A 19,875-nucleotide genomic window follows, 5' to 3' on the forward strand; every position below is an offset into this window, starting at 1 on the left:
AAGAACACTGTGTAAAATGTTTAGTAACTATTCTTTGCAGGTTTTTAATTTAATTCTGAAATTTAAAATATATTCCAGAATGGTTTATAAACTTATTTGCTATTCCTTTGTTAAGTCCTGATCATTTAATACTAGCTATGTGTTGATGAATAAAAATAAGAAAACTTGCAGCTATTGCTTTATAACACTTTTTTTCCTGATTGTTGTCGCCATGCTTTCTAAAATTAAGTAATTTATATATATATAATATATATATATATCCTTCTGTAAACATTCTGTGCATGTACAAGCATATATGTGTTGTTTTCAAACTTTTACCATATAAAAATCAATGCCCCCGCTGATAATTTTTGTATAGATATTTTTGTGTATATATGCAATTATATAATCAGAGTATATTTATATATTGATACATAGATTGCTCAAAGGGTATGTCAATTTTTAGATTTGATCATTATTGCCAAATTGTACTTCACAGAGTTATATCCATTTATACTTCAACAAAAATTATTACTGTTTTTACCCCATACTGTCACTAGCATGGTGTGTTAATAAACTTTTTGATCTTTTGTTAGCATAATGTTTAAAATGTATTAACTCATTGTTTCAACTTGAATTTATGTTATACCTCACCTTTTGCAACTTCTTCACCTTAAAAAATTTTACGTTGAGACACGTAACACAAAATCTACCCTTTTAAAGTATACAATTCAGTGGTTTTAGTCTATTCACAACGTTGTGCCGTCATCACCACTTTCAAATTCCAGAACATTTTCATCACCTTGTAAGGAAACCCTGTACCCGTTAGCAGTCACTCCCCATTCTGCCCTTACCTCAGCCCCTGGCAACCACTAATCTATTTTCTGTCACTGCGGCTTTGTCTTTTCTGGACTGTTCATATAAATAGAATCATACAATATGTGGCCTTTTGTATCTGGCTTCTTTCACTTAGCATAATGTTTTCAAGGTTCATCTATGTTGTAGCATGTGTCAGAATGTCATTCCTTTTTATGGCTGAATTATTTTTCATTTTATATATATATATATATATATATGTATGTGTGTATATATATATATATATACACACACACACACACACACACACACACACACACACACCATGTTTTGTTTATTCATCCTTCTCTTGATGGACTCTTGGGTTGTTTCCACCTTTTGCCTGTTGTGAATAATGCTGTGGTAAACATTGGCATACAGTACCTGGGGATTATTGTCATTTTATCAACATTATGTCTCTCAGTCCATGAACACAGACTGTCTTTCCATTCACTTACATCTTTAATTTTGTTACCAGTGTTTTATAATTTTCAGTGTACATGTCTTACACTTCTTTTGTTAAATTTATTCCTGTGTATTTTTATTCTTTTAATGCTATTATAAATGAAATTGTTTTCTTAATTTCATTTATGGATTTTTCATTGCTAACATATGGGTATATAATGGATTTGGGAGTACTGATCCTCTACCTGCAATGTTACTGAACTCATTTATTAGCTCTAATGGTTTTTTTCATGTAGATTCCTTTGGATTTTCTATATAAGATCATGTCATCTAAAAAGATAGTTTTACTTCTTCCTTTCCAGTAAAGATGCCTTTTATTTATTTTTCTTGCCTAATTGCCGTGGCTAGAACCTCCCTTAAAATGTTTTATAGAAGTTGCAGAGCAAACATTCTTGTTTTGTTCCTGATCCTTGGGAGAAAGCTTTCAGTCTTTTACCATAAAGTATGATGTATTATACTCAGTTTTAAGTATTAATTGGTATTAATACTTAAAAGGAGGAGGAGAGAAAAAAGAGAATATGTACATGTGTTTTGGAGGGATGGAGCTAGACTTAATGATTCATCTAGAGCTGCATCTTCCAAAATAGTAAGCCACTGGCCATGTGTTGGTATTTAATTTATATTGATCAAAATTCAATAATATTTAAAATATAGTTTCTCTGTTTCAGTAGTCACATTTCAAGCACTCAGTAACCATGTGTGGGTAAGTAACTCCTCTATTGGAAAAGGCAGATTATTTTATACTTCCATCATCACAGAAACTTCTTTTGGACAGTGTTGATGTAGCAAAGTTAAAAACTCAAAAATAACCAAATAAAATTTTAAGTAAAAGTAATTTGGGGGGATTTCCCTGCAGATAATAAAACACTATTTAATTAAAGCAGCATAGTTCTTTTTTTTTTTAAACATCTTTATTGAAGTATAATTGCCTTACAATGGTGTGTTAGCTTCTGCTTTATAACAAAGTGAATCAGTTATACATATACAATATGTTCCCATTTCTCTTCCCTCTTGCATCTCCCTCCCTCCCACCCTCCCCATCCCACCCCTCTAGGTGGTCACAAAGCACCGAGCCGATCTCCCTGTGCTATGCGGCTGCTTCCCACTGGCTATCTATTTTACATTTGGTAGTGTATATATGTCCATGACACTCTCTTACCCTTTCACATCTCACCCCACCCAGCAGCATAGTTCTGGTCCCAAACCATATTAGATCAGTGGAATACAACTCATCTTTGCTATATGTTATATAATCTGATTTTTTTTTCCTGGTCAGGTTTATTATAGAGTAGTTGTTCTTACTTATGACTTTATGGGACTTTTCCCCCGTTAATATTAAGATTTTTTTTAATATTTAGAAATTTACCACCGATTCTTAAGTGTCTTTGGAATTTCTTCCTTTTACCCAAATTATTGCCATAACTTCTTTACCAATTTACTTTTCTCCCATTTCTCTCCATTTCTGTTCCATACTGCCACAATTCTTTTTCTGGAAAATCTATTAAACCTACTTGATGCTCCAAAACTTTCAAGAATATTTCTCATTCATCAGGAAAGCATTCAAGACCTTTCACAATCAGGCTCCAATCCACTTCTAGTTTCTTCTCCAGCTTTCACCCCCGCCCCTGATACACAATCCCATTTTGTTAATAGGACTAAATTCAAAACCTAGGAAGTACTAGCAATGACAGTTCTCAAAAGTATTCTAAATCTATTCTGTTTTTAAGGGGGAAAAAAACCAAATATTTTGTCAGTAAAATATTACGTTGTCTAAAGATTGATCTCTCTTCTCTCATTTTATACCCAGCTTACCTCTCACCTTATCCTGTTAATTGAGAGTGATAAACCCATTAGCCAAGCATTTCTTTCCTGTTGGAAGCCACATTTTGTAAAGCTATTATAAAAAGAAGACTAAGCAAATCAAGCATTTTGTAGTTTTGCTGGAAACCATATAGCTTTTGAAAATATTACACCAACATTATTTTTGTGTACTTTTACTGTTAATGAAGTGGTACTTGTAGAGTAATTTGTGGTTTTGATAATGTATTCTTGGCATTTAGAAGCCCAGTTTGAATGTGTTTAATGATGTTATTGAATTGTGTCTATACATGAAATTATCAGACAGTTTCAAGTTATTAAGGGTATAGGAATAAAGTCATCTGGGGTTCATATGGCCGTCTCACATTTTACCTTTCTAAAATCACTCTGTGCTACCTGGAATCCTCACCAGATATCAATACATCATGACTTGGCATTAAGTGAAGCATCAAGGACGTTTACTAAGTACCTACCTTTTTTTTTTTTTTTTTTTTTTTTAAATACAGCAGGTTCTTATCAGTCATCAATTTGTATACACATCAGTGTATACATGTCAATCGCAATCTCCCAATTCATCACAACACCACCCACACCCCCCCCGCCGCGGCTTTCCCCCCTTGGTGTCCACACGTTTGTTCTCTACATCTGTGTCTCAATTTCTGCCCTGAAAACCGGTTCATCTGTACCATTTTTCTGAGTTCCACATATGTGCATTAATATACGATATTTGTTTTTCTCTTTCTGACTTACTTCACTCTGTGTGACAGTTTCTAGATCCATCCACGTTTCAACAAATGACCCAATTTCGTTCCTTTTTATGGCTGAGTAATATTCCATTGTATATATGTGCCACATCTTCCTTATCCATTCGTCTGTCGATGGGCATTTAGGTTGCTTCCATGATCTGGCTATTGTAAAGAGTGCTGCAGTGAACATTGGGGTGCATGTGTCTTTTTGAATTGTGGTTTTCTCTGGGTGTATGCCCAGTAGTGGGATTAATAGATCATATGGTAATTCTTTTTTTAGTTTTTTAAGGAACCTCCATACTGTTCTCCATAGTGGCTGTATCAGTTTACATTCCCACCAACAGTGCAAGAGGGTTCCCTTTTCTCCACACCCTCTCCAGCATCTGTTGTTTGTAGATTTTCTGATGATGCCCATTCTAACTGGTGTGAGGTAATACCTCATTGTAGTTTTGATTTGCATTTCTCTAATTATTGGTGATGTTGAGCAGCTTTTCATGTGCTTCTTGGCCATCTGTATGTCTTCTTTGGAGAAATGTCTATTTAGGTCTTCTGCCCATTTTTGGATTGGGTTGTTTGTTTTTTTAATATCGAGCTGCATGAGCTGTTCATATATTTTGGAGATTAATCCTTTGTCCGTTGATTCATTTGCAAATATTTTCTCCCATTCTGAGGGTTGTCTTTTCATCTTGTTTATGGTTTCCTTTGCTGTGCAAAAGCTTTGAAGTTTCATTAGGTCCCATTTGTTTATTTTTGTTTTTATTTCTATTACTCTAGGAGGTGGATCAAAAAACATCTTGCTGTGATTTATGTCAGAGAGTGTTCTTCCTATGTTTTCCTCTAAGAGTTTTATAGTGTCCGGTCTTACATTTAGGTCTCTAATCCATTTTGAGTTTATTTTTGTGCATGGTGTTAGGGAGTGTTCTAATTTCATTCTCTTACATGTAGCTGTCCAGTTTTCCCAGCACCACTTGTTGAAGAGACTGTCTTTTCTCCATTGTATATCCTTGCATCCTTTTTCATAGAGTAGTTGTCCGTAGGTGCGTGGGTTTACCTCTGGGCTTTTTATCTTATTCCATTGATCTATGTTTCTGTTTTTGTGCCAGTACCATATTGTCTTGATTACTGTAGCTTTGTAGTATAGTCTGAAGTCAGGGAGTCTGATTTCTGCAGCTCTGTTTTTTTCCCTCAAGACTGCTTTGGCTATTCGGGGTCTTTTGTGTCTCCATACAAATTTTAAGATTTTTTGTTCTAGTTCTGTGAAAAATGCCGTTGGTAATTTGATAGGGATTGCATTGAATCTGTAGATTGCTTTGGGTAGTATAGTCATTTTCACAATATTGATTCTTCCAATCCACGAACATGGTATATCTCTCCATCTGTTGGTATCATCTTTAATTTCTTTCTTCAGTGTCTGATAGTTTTCTGCATACAGGTCTTTTGTCTCCCTAGGAAGGTTTATTCCTAGGTGTTATATTCTTTTTGTTGCAATGATAAATGGGAGTGTTTCCTTAATTTCTCTTTCAGATTTTTCATCATTAGTGTATAGGAATGCAAGAGATTTCTGTGCATTAATTTTGTATCCTGCAACTTTACCAAATTCATTGATTAGCTCTAGTAGTTTTCTGGTGGCATCTTTAGGATTCTCTATGTATAGTATCATGTCATCTGCAAACAGTGACAGTTTTACTTCTTCTTTTCCAATTTGTATTCCTTTTATTTCTTTTTCTTCTCTGATTGCCGTGGCTAGGATTTCCAAAACTATGTTGAATAATAACAGTGAGTGTGGACATCCTTGTCTTGTTCCTGATCTTAGAGAAAATGCTTTCAGTTTTTCACCATTGAGAATGATGTTTGCTGTGGTTTTGTCATATATGGTCTTTTTATGTTGAGTTATGTTCCCTCTACGCCCCCCTTCTGGAGAGTTTTCATCATAAATGGGTGTTGAATTTTGTCAAAAGCTTTCTCTGCAGCTATTGAGATGATCATATGGTTTTTCTTCTTCAGTTTGTTAATATGGTGTATCAGATCGATCGATTTGTGTATACTGAAGAATCCTTGCATCCCTGGGGTAAATCCCACCTGATCATGGTGTATGATCCTCTTAATGTGTTGTTGGATTCTGTTTGCTAGTATGTTATTGAGGATTTTTGCATCTATATTCATCAGTGATATTGGTCTGTAATTTTCCTTTTTTGTAGTATCTTTATCTGGTTTTGGTATCAGGGTGATGGTGGCCTCATAGAATGAGTTTGGGAGTGTTCCTTCCTCTGCAATTTTTTGGAAGAGTTTGAGAAGGATGGGTGTTAGCTCTTCTCTAAATGTTTGATAGAATTCACCTGAGAAGCCATCTCGTCTTGGACTTTTGTTTGTTGGAAGATTTTTAATCACAGTTTCAATTTCATTACTTGTGATTGGTCTGTTCATATTTTCTATTTCTTCCTGGTTCAGTCTTGGAAGGTTATACCTTTCTAAGAATTTGTCCATTTCTTCCAGGTTGTCCATTTTGTTGGCATAGAGTTGCTTGTAGTAGTCTCTTAGGATACTTTGTATTTCTGTGGTGTCTTGGTAACTTCTCCTTTTTCATTTCTAATTTTATTGATTTGAGTCCTCTCCCTCTTTTTCTTGATGAGTCTGGCTAATGGTTTATCAATTTAGTTTATCTTCTCAAAGAACCAGCTTTTAGTTTTATTGATCTTTGCTATTGTCTCTTTGTTTCTATTTCATTTATTTCTGCTCTGATCTTTATGATTTCTTTCCTTCTGCTAACTTTGGGTTTTGTTTGTTCTTCTTTCTCTAGTTCCTTTAGGTGTAAGGTTAGATTATTTATTTGAGATTTTTCTTGTTTCTTGAAGTAGGCTTGTATAGCTATAAACTTCCCTCTTAGAACTGCTTTTGCTGCATCCCATAGGTTTTGGATCATCGTGTTTTCATTGTCATTTTTCTCTAGGTATTTTTTGATTTCCTCTTTGATTTCTTCGGTGATATCTTGGTTATTCAGTAACGTATTGTTTAGCCTCCATGTGTTTGTGTTTTTTATGTTTTTTCCCCTGTAATTGATTTCTAATCTCATAGCGTTGTGGTCAGAAAAGATGCTTGATATGATTTCAGTTATCTTAAATTTACTGAGGCTTGATTTGTGACCCAAGATGTGATCTATCCTGGAGAATGTTCCATGCGCACTTGAGGAGAACGTGTAATCTGCTGTTTTTGGATGGAATGTCCTATAAATATCAATTAAATCTATCTGGTCTATTGTGTTATTTAAAGCTTCTGTTTCCTTATTAATTTTCTGTTTGGATGATCTGTCCATTGGTGTAAGTGAGGTGTTAAAGCCCCCCACTATTATTGTGTTACTGTCGATTTCCTCTTTTACAGCTGTTAGCAGTTGCCTTATGTATTGAGGTGCTCCTTTGTTGGGTGCATATATATTTATAATTGTTATATCTTCTTCTTGGATTGATCCCTTGATTATTATGTAGTGTCCTTCCTTGTCTCTTGTAACATTCTTTATTTTAAAGTCTATTTTATCTGATATGAGTATTGCTACTCCAGCTTTCTTTTGTTTTCCATTTGCATGGAATATCTTTTTCCATGCCCTCACTTTCAGTCTGTATGTGTCCCTAGGTCTGAAGTGGGTCTCTTGTAGACAGCATATATATGGGTCTTGTTTTTGTATCCATTCAGCAAGCCTGTGTCTTTTGGTTGGAGCATTTAATCCATTCATGTTTAAGGTAATTATCGATATGTATGTCCCTATGACCATTTTCTTAATTGTTTTGGGTTTGTAGGTCCTTTTCTTCTGTTGTGTTTCCCACTTAGAGAAGTTCCTTTAGCATTTGTTGTAGAGCTGGTTTGGTGGTGCTGAATTCTCTTAGCTTTTGCTTGTCTGTAAAGCTTTAGATTTCTCCATCGAATCTGAATGAGATCCTTGCCGGGTAGAGTAATCTTGGTTGTAGTTTCTTCCATTTCATCACTTTAAGTATATCATGCCACTCCCTTCTGTCTTGTAGAGTTTCTGCTGAGAAATCAGCTGTTATCCTTATGGGAGTTCCCTTGTATGTTATTTGTCATTTTTCCCTTGCTGCTTTCAATAATTTTTCTTTGTCTTTAATTTTTGTCAGTTTGATTACTACGTGTCTCGGCGTGTTTCTCCTTGGGTTTATCCTGTATGGGACTCGCTGCGTTTCCTGGACTTGCATGGCTATTTCCTTTCCCATGTTAGGGAAGTTTTCAACTATAATCTCTTAAAATATTTTCTTGGTTCCTTTCTCTCTCTCTTCTCCTTCTGGGACCCCTATAATGTGACTATTGTTGCGTTTAGTGTTGTCCCAGAGGTCTCTTAGGCTGTCGTCATTTCTTTTCATTCTTTTTTCTTTGTTCTGCAGCAGTGAATTCCACCATTCTGTCTTCCAGGTCACTTATCCGTTCTTCTGCCTCAGTTATTCTGCTATTGATTCCTTCTAGTGTAGTTTTCATTTCAGTTACTGTATTGTTCATCTCTGTTTGTTTGTTCTTTAATTCTTCTAGGTCTTTGTTAAACATTTCTTACATCTTCTCGATCTTTGCCTCCATTGTTTTTCCGAGGTCCTGGATCATCTTCACTATCATTATTCTGAATTCTTTTTCTGGAAGGTTGCCTATCTCTACTTCATTTAGTTGTTTTTCTGGGGATTTATCTTGTTCCTTCATCTGGTACATAGCCCTCTGCCTTTTCATCTTTTCTATCTTTCTGTGAATATGGTTTTTGTTCCACAGGCTGCAGGATTATAGTTCTTGCTTCTGCTGTCTGTCCTCTGGTGGATGAGGCTATCTAAGAGTCTTGTGCAGGTTTCCTGATGGGAGGGACTGGTGGTGGGTAGAGCTGGGAGTACCTACCTTTTGAGAAGGCTTAATGGTGAAAATCTCAAATTCCTTAAAGCAGAAGTCCATAAGCTCACAACACAAAAATTTATACTATATTACATATTAACACCAAAAGGACTGTGTAAGTATACTGACTTGGAAATATTTTCCAGAATAAAATTTCAGGCTAATAAGAAATAAACAAATGAACAAAAATAGAGCCCAATGTAGCAATTTGGGGATTTGGCCAAAGCCATGTGCCAAGGAAAATTTATTAACTTTAACGGGTGTTTTTAAAAATAGAAAAAGTAATAAGCATAAATGAATTGCACATTCAACTCAAGGAGCTTTAAAAAGGGCCTAAGGAAAGAGTAAAGAATTGATAAAAAAAAAAAAAAGCAGAAAGTAATAGCATAGAATGTAATAAATCAGTGATGTTAAAAGTACTTCTTTGATAAAGACTGATAGACTTTTAGCAAGTCCAAGCACGAAAAAATATAGATGATACAAATAACCTTTAGAATAAGAAGAGTTGTATAGCTGCAGACACAGATTTTATATTTACTCATAAAAAAGAACTTCCAGTCAAGTTGGCAGGATATGCATATGTATAACCCTCCTGCACTCTATAGGCATATAAATCATAGATTTATATATATATATACACATACATATTGTGTGTATGTATATATGTTTGTATATATATGTATGTGTATATGTGTGTGTATACACACATATGTATAACGTAATTTCAAAAACAAGAAGAAAATATCTTCAGTTGAAAAAGAAGATGCAACAAAGTAGCAATTGGGTTTGAATCCATTAGAACCGTAAGAATTAAGAACCCAAAAAAGTAGTAGAGATGAGTTTCAAAAATCCTCAGGAAAAAAAACCCTAGCTCCTGCATTGGACCTGAATTAGGGGTTGCTTTCTTATAGTATGGTGAAGAAAACAGAGTACCTTACATAGATTTCATTATTCTTTTGTTTCATTATACTATTGCTGTATAACAAACCACCCTGAAACTTAGTGGCTTTAAAAATAATTCATTATTTCTCATGATTTTCTGGGTTAACTGGATAGCTCTGTTTTACATGATCTTGGCTGGGGCACTGGAAAAGACTGGAAGATCCAAAATAGCCTCATTGACCATGGCTGGCAGTTAGTGCTAGTTGCTGGTTAGAGGTGCAGCTGGGGCTTTTGGCCAGGGGTCTTGATGCTCCTTCATTTGAATCTCCTCATAGGATCTTTGAACTTCCTCACATTATAGCTTCTGGATTCTAAGAAAGTGCATTCTAAGACAAAGGCAAACACTACAAGGCATCACGTGACCTAGATTCAAAAACCACAAAGCATTTGTGCCACATTCTTTTTAACAGAGGTCATCTAGAACCTGCCTAGATCAGAGGGAAGGGGAAGTAGATAACATCTCTTGATGGTAGGATGGTTCAATCGTATTGCAAAAGAGCACTTTGGATGGAAGATGGGATGCATCTAGAGATGAAGTTTATCACAATCCCTATTTGACTTATTAGATTGGGTATTTTGCCCAGCTTTGTATCACCAGAAATGTTAAAGCAAGGATTTGAGTCCCAGCTAATCTGATTCCAAGGACTATTCACCCTTCACCAGTGGCCTTTGCTATGGGAATTACTTCTTCCAGGAGGAGATATGGAATAAATTAGAAGGAATGAGAGAAAGTGCTTGGTCTGGATGGTGTAAGCAAGAGTGTGAATGGTGAATCAAAGTTGGACATGAAATATGTAACTGAAATTTGACAGAGGAAGCAATAAAGTAACAGATGTGGAGGGAGGAACTTGCAGGATATGTAAAGGAAGGAGCATGTCATTCAAGTGTGATGGTATATAAGGCTCATGAAGAGGTGAGAAACGTGTTAGAATGAAGTTGAGTGATAGATTGGGGTCAGTTCATACAGAGCCTTGTATGAGAGTTTTTGAGAATTTTGGAGCAAGTATGTTATTATACATGGGCTCCATAAAGATCCATCTATGTAAAACACATTAGAATGATTTGAGCAATGGAGAATAGTAATCTAAGAGACTAGGTAGATTACACTTGCAGTAGTCCAGATGAGTTAACAAAGGCTTTTGAAGCAGGGTAATAGAAATGAAAATGAAGGGGTGATGGTTTTCAGGAAAAAATGAAATATTTAAGTCAGTAAGAATTGGCAGCTGATTAGATGTGTAGATCAAGGCAGAGAAGAGAGTCAAGAGTTCAGTAAGTATTAAAAGCTGAATGTACCCTTTCTGTATTTGAAAGTCACAATATCATGAGTGTCAACTCATTAATCACATTTCTACTGTTCCATTCCTTGAAAATCTTCCCTAAAACTGTTAAAATCAAGCTATATTATTTGATTACTATCACATTTAACAGGTTTTCATTAAGAAATCATGCAAAAATTATGTCTTGCCATTTTGAATTTCACACTCTAAATTTCTGTGCTACTTCTTTTTTCCCCCATTAGGTTAATGGCACTGATGCAGATTATGAATATGAAGAAATCACACTTGAAAGGGTAAAAACTATTAATTATCTTAAGTTTTTATGCATAAACCTGTTGCTTTAAACAACTCTTTAAATATACTGCTCTTTAATATAGGATCCAAGGAAGATCACCTTTCAGAACCATATAATATTAGTTTCTTTAATGAGTCCACGTATAAAATTAGCCATGGCAGTTTCAGAACAAGCTGCTTTTCTTTAATAACCTTTTTTTTAAAATAAACTTTTTATTTAACATAGTTTTAGATTTACAGAATAGTAGTACAGAGAGTTTCCATTTACCCTGGACTCAGTTTCACCTATTATTAACATCTTTGCATTACTAGAATACATTTTTTTCAACTAATGAATCAATAGTGATACATTATTATTAACTAAAGTCTGTACTTTATTTGGATTTCCTTACTTTTTATGTTTTTCTCTTCCAGGATCCCATCTGGAATACCACATTACATTTAGTTATGATGTCTCCTTGTGCTCCTCTAGACTGACAGTTTCTCAGATTTTTCTCAGTTTTAAATTTTATTATTTATGTTTCACATAATAAAATATTTATTTTAAATAAGTATTTAATATCCTAGTAATATGGTCATTGTATCAGTTTTGTTTCCCAGCAAGATAATAACCATAGATTTAATGGAAAAGACCTTATTGAAAACTTCTTATGCATTCCCCCAGTCAGAAAATAACTTAAGGATACAATTCAGATGTGTAAATTTTCTTGATGTATTTTCCCCTTAAGAATATCTGCATTCAATTGATACTGTATTTTAGCAGTGCCACCTTGTCTGACCAGCATTTTTGGGAAATGAAGTGCTCTGCATAAGTGAATTTTCTAAGTAACTGAATGTCTGTATATTTAAAATCCTAGATAATTAGATTTGTTTATGTTTGAAGCCAGAATAAACGGAGTAAAAATAGACCTCAGAGGGATAATAGATTTTTATTGCCTATTTACCTAAATTTGGGCCACCTGTTCAAGTGACATGGATGACTGAGTCCTACAAGTAAATAGAGTATTAATGTATTGTACACATTTTAATGTGGCATTTTGTTGGTTTTTTCCCAGCTTTATTGAGATTTCTTGACATATAGTCCTAACTTTTTATCTTATTCATCTTTTCATCTTTTCCCAGTACCTTTTAAATTCCTTTATTTAGTCAGAACTGTACATTGTATTTTTCACTGATTAAAGAGCTTGAGTACCAGGAATTGGGGAGATGTTGTTAAAGTATACAAACTTGCAACTAGAAGATGAATAAGTTCCAGAGATCTAATGCACAGGTAGTGAATATAATCAACAATACTGTATTGTAATCTTCAGATTTGCTAAGAGACTAGATCTTAAATGTTCTCACCACAAAAAATAAATGGCAATTATGTGACCTCATAGAGGTGTTAGCTAAATAAAGCTAAGGTGGTAATCATATTGTACTATATAAATGTATCAAATCAACATGTTGTACAACTTAAACTTACACAAAGTTATTTGTAATTATATCTGAATTCTTTTAAAAGCAAATAAAAAAGAGAACTCGAATACCTGAGTAACTTGGTAGCCCCATACAACCTATTGATACTATTATTGATACTCTAGTAACTCTTGAAGAGTTTAGACTGAAAAATTTTTTTTATTAAAATAGAATTTTAGGACATGTCATAGTCTAGTGAAATTTTAAGCTATTTAATGCAAACAGTTTAGTAATAGATCCAGATATACCCACTTATTTGAGTTACCTGAAAACCAAAGTTAGAACGTTCTTGCAAAAATAAACGTTTAATACCTTTGCTTAGATCAGTTTTGCTTTTTGTAGCAGTAGAACCCTTTCTTCAAAGAAAATATTATTCAGAAATCCAGTACGTAAATAAAATAAGAAGTAATGCTACTTTGGCAAAATTGACTGCTGTCAAGAAAGTACACCAATGTTAAGTTCTCCAGTTGGACTTTCAGTATTAAAAAATGCCTTTTGCTGGTCAGCTGTCTTGGTTAAACACATCAAGGATGATGGCAGTGTTACTTAGCTCATACAATTTGGTCATTTTAAAATAAGCTGATGGCAAAGTTAGCAGAAGAAAAGCACCACCCAGTACCCCTTTTTTAAAAAGGCTGAAATAATATATTGGTATTACCTACTCGGAAATAACAGCAGCAGAAGGATCACTTCATTGTTTTTCTCTTGGGAGCAATTTGCCTTACCAAACATGAGCAAGATGCAGTCTAAAAGAAAGAGAACTAATAGTGACACCTCTCCAAGGACAAACTGCACATAATTTTAAAGAAAGAATCGTAGACCAGACTCCAGAAGTACTCAGTACATCATCAGCCTCACCTTTTCAGCAGTAATACCTCTGAATTCATAGAGAAAAAAGAGCTTTCCTTATATTTCTTGATTTAAAATCATATTTCCTGTACATATGCCTTTATGTGTGTGTTCCCTATGTTAGTACAGTTTCTAGGTCCTATAATGACGGGAACCTATCAATAAAGATAATTATTATTCAGTGTCAATTTTTTTCCCCTCTATCCCCAGGGAAATTCAGGGCTTGGTTTCAGCATTGCAGGAGGTACAGACAACCCACACATTGGAGATGACTCAAGTATTTTCATTACCAAAATAATTGCAGGGGGAGCAGCTGCCCAAGATGGAAGATTGCGGTATGTTTTGCACTTTATGTTGTGATACCAAATCTTCTTTGTATCTTTTTCTTGAGGCAAACTGAACAATGAATAAATACAAATGAACACTATCATAATAACTAACATAAGGTAGATGCTCAGATATCAAATGAATGAATGAGATAATTGTGCTTTAAGCATTTTCCCTGTTTTCAATTAGGAATTCAATTTTATCTTAGAAGTTAAGCATTTTGAATAATAAATTTGTTTAAATATTTCTGAGCAAATTTATAGAAATCATAGATTTCCTATTGTGTGTTCAAATACCTTCACAAAATGTGTTATTTTCTGGGTGGGAAACATGTATACGCTTATTTAAGGTACAGGGAATCATATATATCTGAGTTGGTATCCCAGACCACAAAGAGTAGTAAAGATTATGCAAACTTTAAATAAATTAATCTATTTTCTAAATTGAATAAATGTAAGTAACATTGGTCTTTTGTTTAAATGTAGTGTTCCATTTCAGAAAATATCATTAGCATACTTTGTTGTTTCCTTAGACCATAGATTGTGGCACTTTTCCTGTTGCCTTATTTGTTGCTTTTTATACATGGTGATGGTTTCCTAAAGTTTTAGGACTAAGGATTATATATGGTCTGTTAAAAACAGTATCTTATTTTAAGGCTATTCATGCCTTATACAGCTTTTCAGTTTCTAAACTTCTCACTGGATATGATAAGTGGTATATTAATGAAATTAGATATGAAATCAATAATTTGACTTTCATGTAAATGTAAATATTTACTTCCTGATTCTGTTATTGGCCTCTTATTTGTGCTTCATGTGTGAAAATTAGTATGTTCCATTTGTTTCACTGGAGAACATACCTATAGTACTAACTCTAAGGTATCACTGTCTTTGGATATAGAATTTCTTTTCTCTAAAGAAAGTTAATTAGATATAGAAGTTTATCATGATCACTTTAAATGTTTTAATTGTTTTGTTCCCCGTCCCTGCCCAATTTGAGATGACCATCTTTTAATTTGTTTTCTTAATTGTTTTCTACATGAATACCATGCAGTTGAAACTGAGATTAGTTTATTTTTTGGTAAATCAATGAATTAATCTCAATTTTGCCGCTCTGACCTTAAGCTAGTTATTCAGTCTGAGCCTCAGATTTTTTATGTTTGAATCACTGCTCTGTTAGTCATTATCAGGGTGGCCTTGGGAAAGTTATTTAAACTTTGTACCTCAGTTTTCCTATCTATAAAATGGGAATATAAATATGTATCTACCTTACAGATTGTTGTAAGGGTTAAAACACTAAAAGAAGTTCCTAGCATGTGGTTAGTGCTAAATAAATATTTGCTGTTTTTCTAAAATATCTTAATTTCTACACGTAATCATACAAATTACAACTGTTGGGACTTCCCTGGTGGCACAGTGGTTAGGAATCTGCCTGCCAATGCAGGGGACACGGGTTCGCTCCCTGGTCCGGGAAGATCCCACATGCTGCAGAGCAACTAAGCCCATGCACCACAACTACTGAGGCTGTGCTCTAGAGCCCGCGAGCCACAACTGCTGAGCCCATGCACCGCAACTGCTGAAGCCCACGCCCTCTAAGGCCCGTGTGCCGCAACTACTGAGCCCACATGCTGCAACTACTGAAGCCCACGTGCCTAGAGTCTGTGCTCCCCAACAAGAGACCGCCACCGCAATGAGAAGCCCATGCGTTGCAACAAAGAGTAGCCCCCACCCACCGCAACTAGAGAAAGCCCGCGTGCAGCAACGAAGACCCAGATGCAGCCAAAAACAAAAAAAAAATTATAGCTGTCATTATTATTTAATATTTTTGTATAATGATCTATTATTTGCACTGTTTCCTTTGCTGGCCCTTGGAAAATGTTTGTATTTATATGAGTTTTTGATACATTGGAGTTTAACATGCAGTTTCTTATAAATAATTCTAGTAAATAATTCTCTAGTCAAGAAAAGAAAACTGGCTAAGAGAAAAATTGATATTAAATTTTTAATATTTAATGTTTTTTTTCCTCAGGGTCAATGACTGTATATTGCGAGTAAATGAAGTAGATGTTCGTGATGTGACACACAGCAAAGCAGTAGAAGCATTGAAAGAAGCGGGATCTATTGTACGCTTGTACGTAAAAAGACGGAAACCAGTATCAGAAAAAATAATGGAAATAAAGCTCATTAAAGGTCCTAAAGGTATGAAATAAATCAAACAAAGACAAATTATTAAGTAAGAAATCTCTAAGTGAAATGTAACTATGAAGTTATTTATGACACACATTCTAAGATTAACAATGCTGGTAATCTACAGAACTTAGTGAATTTTTAGAACTTCTGTGTCATTTCTACTGATTTTTGTCTTAAGGAGAATACTGTGCAAACATTTTGCAGTCATGTGTAGTGTTGATATTAACTTGTAATCATTAATCTACAAAGTGCATAAAATGCAGATACACAGGCTAAGAGAAGAAAATATTTATGATCATGTCATTAGTAGTTACATCTGCAATGAAGACTGTTAGGATGTGATCTGAATTTTGAAAACATGGATGGGATTGAGGATAAATGGAAATATTGATTCTAATTTGTGGCTTCATGGAAAAATGCATAGAGAGCTACAGGTTTGGCGTTAAAGCTATGGGATTTATGAATTATTGAAGTTCCTTAAAATTAATTCATAGAATATTGAAAAGAGAAGCATCTGCATTTCTGAAGCTGTTAGTTCTGCCCACCACCAATTTTTTTTTCTCAGTTTTAATCTTGTGGAAGTGTTAAAAGTGTTAGTAAGAAGTGCAATTATGATGGAAACAAAAGTGAAGCAATTTTACACCATCTCTTTGAACTAACAAATGCATTTCACAAAGACACTTTAAGAAGTAACCTGGGTGGGGGTGGGGGTGGGGGTGGGGATGGGCTTCCCTGGTGGTCCAGCGGCTAAAGACTCCATGCTCCCAATGCAGGGGGCCCGGGTTCGATCCCTGGTCAGGGAACTAGACCCCGCATGCCACAACTAAAGGAGCCTGCATGCCGCAGCTAAAAGATCCCGCACAGCACAACAAAGATCCTGTGTGCCGCAACTAAGACCTGGCACAGCCAATTAAATAAATAATTTTTTTTTTTTTTTAAAGTAACCTGGGGGTAAAAAGGTACTCATTTGTAACTATAGGAGCACTTACATTTGTAATTGCCCCTGATTACAAAATACTTAGGATTTTTAAAATAGGTAAATAGATTATTTTCTATTTTAAAAAACATTAGTTTGGTGAAATTATCACCTTCTAGTTTTCAGTCATTTGGACTTAAGTTTACATATATTGGTGAAATTCTAAAACTAGTGTTTTCCATACAGGTCTTGGGTTCAGCATTGCTGGAGGTGTTGGAAATCAGCATATTCCTGGGGATAATAGCATCTATGTAACCAAAATAATTGAAGGAGGTGCAGCACATAAAGATGGTAAACTTCAGATTGGAGATAAACTTTTAGCAGTAAGTATAAGAAATCCATTGTTTTAAAAATCACTTTGATGTCTTTTTTTTTCTGACAGACTGAATTTCTACATGCCAAAAATGTTTAAATGATATTTACATGATTTACATGAGTGAATACTAGCCTTGCTTTAGTCAAAACCTGAAAAATGATTCTTTATTTGCCATTACCATTTCCTCTACTAGCTCCCTTCTCTTTTTCTTTCATTCTGCTTAGGGGCTTGGATGCACAGAATTGTTTAGTCGTAATCCTTAGGTTCGTAACATCATCATCCTTTGTTCATGTGTGACCTTCTTTTTCCCTTTCTTACTTTAATTAATTAATCAATTATTTTATTTATAATATAGTAAAAACTGCTAGTCATTACCCAACCCAAGAACTAGAATATCATCAATTTGTGTTCCTCATTCCTTTGTTTTTTAAAGATTGCTTAATCACATACATATTCCTAAATATTTTGTTTAGTAGTGTTTGTTTTGAAAAAATTTTAAAGGCTGTTGTGCTGTATATAGTCTTTTTTAATACTTTTCTCACTCAATATTGTTTTACTGAGACTTATCCATATTGTTGCCTAGAACTGAGATTTATTCATTTACCCTCTTCATAATATTCTATTCTGGGACTATAGACTGTATCACAATTTATTTATCCAATCTTCATCAATAACTGTCTTAGTTCATGTTCCCTAGAAAAACAAAACCTGAAGAAAAGCTACTCTGCTAAGGTATTATTGGGAGGTATAACTTCAGAGAAGCTAGAGTGAGTGAAAATGACAAGTGAGGCAGAGAATGAGGGAAAGCCAATACAACATATTTGTTTCTGAGCTGGCTATAATTTCATAAGAAAATGTAGCTGATTGCTTGTCATGTAGGACAGTCTCCCAGGCAGGCAATGTGGAACTGCTAAACCTTAGATCCAGCCATCAAGGGAAAAGAAAGGATTTTATCTACTGACCCCTTTTAGTCTCTTGTCTCTTGTTAGTTAGAGTCTACCCCCACGGGGGTTAACTGTCCTAGAGGTCTCGACTGTGTTACCCAGCCCCTCTGGACAAATGCTAGGAAAGCCAGTTCCCACACTCTGGCACAGCACTTCCCCTGAACCCAGAAGTCATGAGAAGAGCTAGAGCCTCATGGTCTAGACAGGTCAGATGTGGTCTTCTAATATGTTACAGCTCTCACTATGTGGAACACGTCAGCCATACCCAAGCCCAGCCTTTACTCCAGAAAAGGTTGAAAGAGCTCATAATGGTAGGGGACAATATGAGAGTAGCAGTAGCTAGGACTCTCCCCTAAGCAAGCAGCCAAGGCCTAGTGGACAGGTAGGCTCAAGTGAATCTGAAAAGGCATACAAACAAAGTCTGGTATAATGGTGATTTGCTCTATCTGCTATTTATTTATTTGCCCTTTTTTAATAGTTCTGCTAGGAAGAGCAACTAATTATTTTTGAGTTAATGATAGGGAGGAGGAAGGAACTGTCCTTCAACTGCTTCTCTCTAACTTATCCTCTCACAACTATGACTTGCCGCTCTTTCCCCCAAGCTACAACCAACACTCTCTCATCATCGCATACACCCCCCCCCCCACCAACACACACCAGTTCCAAACAACCTTCCTTCTCCACTACGTTTCTCACTTTTATTTTTAATTTCTTAGATACTGTGTCTTCTTTATCCTTCCAGAATCAATTTTAGGGGTAGGGAGCCAGAAATTCATGCTGATTTACCGTTTAGGGAGGCTTTTGTTGCCATAATTCCACTGAAATTATTCAATTCTTAATTCTCACCTTAATTGATGTATCAGGCATTTGACACACCTTCTTCCTTCTTAAAACACTCTTTCCAGTTTGCCTGATAGTCACCCTCTATCTTGCTATTCCTCTTATCTCACCAGCCATTCCTTCTCATTCTCCTTTTTGGTGCATCTTCTCCCTAACCTCTAAACATTGAAGTGATCCAGGACTCAATACTTGAACATATTCTCTTCTCTCTTTGATAGGTAGTCAAATAACTTACTGGGTCTTATTGTACATGATAATAATAAGTACTGTTTTCTGAACTTCAGTCTCCTTCTCTGTGTCTCAAGAGTCATCTCAAATATAATATACAGTTGGCTCTTTGTGTCCATGGGTTCCACATCTGTGGATTCAACCAACTGAAGATCGAAAATATTTGGTGGAAAAAAATTCCAGAAAGTTCCCAAAAGGCAAAACTTGAATTTACATGGCATTTATATTATATTAGGTATTATAAGTGATCTAAAGATGATTTAAAGTATAAGGGAGGGTGTGCATAGCTTATATGCAAATACTACGCCATTTTACATAAGGAACTTGAGAATCTGCAAATTTTTTTATCCTCGAGGAGGGTAATGGCGGGTAGTGGGGTTATAGAATCATTCCCCCACAGATACCGAAGTACAACTGTATCTAAAAATGAACTTTCAAATCACGGCAACCCACCCCCACCCTGCCCCCCAAAATTCTGCTTTTTGCATAATTTTCACATCTCA

General features: G+C 35.1%; 1 protein-coding gene across 12 annotated transcripts in view; it reads left to right on the forward strand.

The window, feature by feature from the left end:
* Positions 1-19,875, forward strand: part of DLG1 (discs large MAGUK scaffold protein 1) — a 288,831-nt gene that overhangs the window by 154,726 nt on the left and 114,230 nt on the right. For 11 of the 12 annotated variants that reach the window (XM_068546486.1, XM_068546482.1, XM_068546488.1 and 8 more), the window contains 4 exons: positions 11,194-11,244; positions 13,763-13,887; positions 15,908-16,077; positions 17,231-17,367. In XM_068546486.1, the coding sequence (XP_068402587.1) occupies positions 11,194-11,244; positions 13,763-13,887; positions 15,908-16,077; positions 17,231-17,367 (483 nt within the window). Of the gene's footprint in view, positions 1-11,193; positions 11,245-12,420; positions 12,516-13,762; positions 13,888-15,907; positions 16,078-17,230; positions 17,368-19,875 lie in introns of those variants that run through there. The other variant, XM_068546494.1, reaches the window with a different exon arrangement.

This window comes from Eschrichtius robustus, chromosome 6 (assembly GCF_028021215.1).
Source record: "Eschrichtius robustus isolate mEscRob2 chromosome 6, mEscRob2.pri, whole genome shotgun sequence".
NCBI classification, from domain to species: domain Eukaryota; kingdom Metazoa; phylum Chordata; class Mammalia; order Artiodactyla; family Eschrichtiidae; genus Eschrichtius; species Eschrichtius robustus.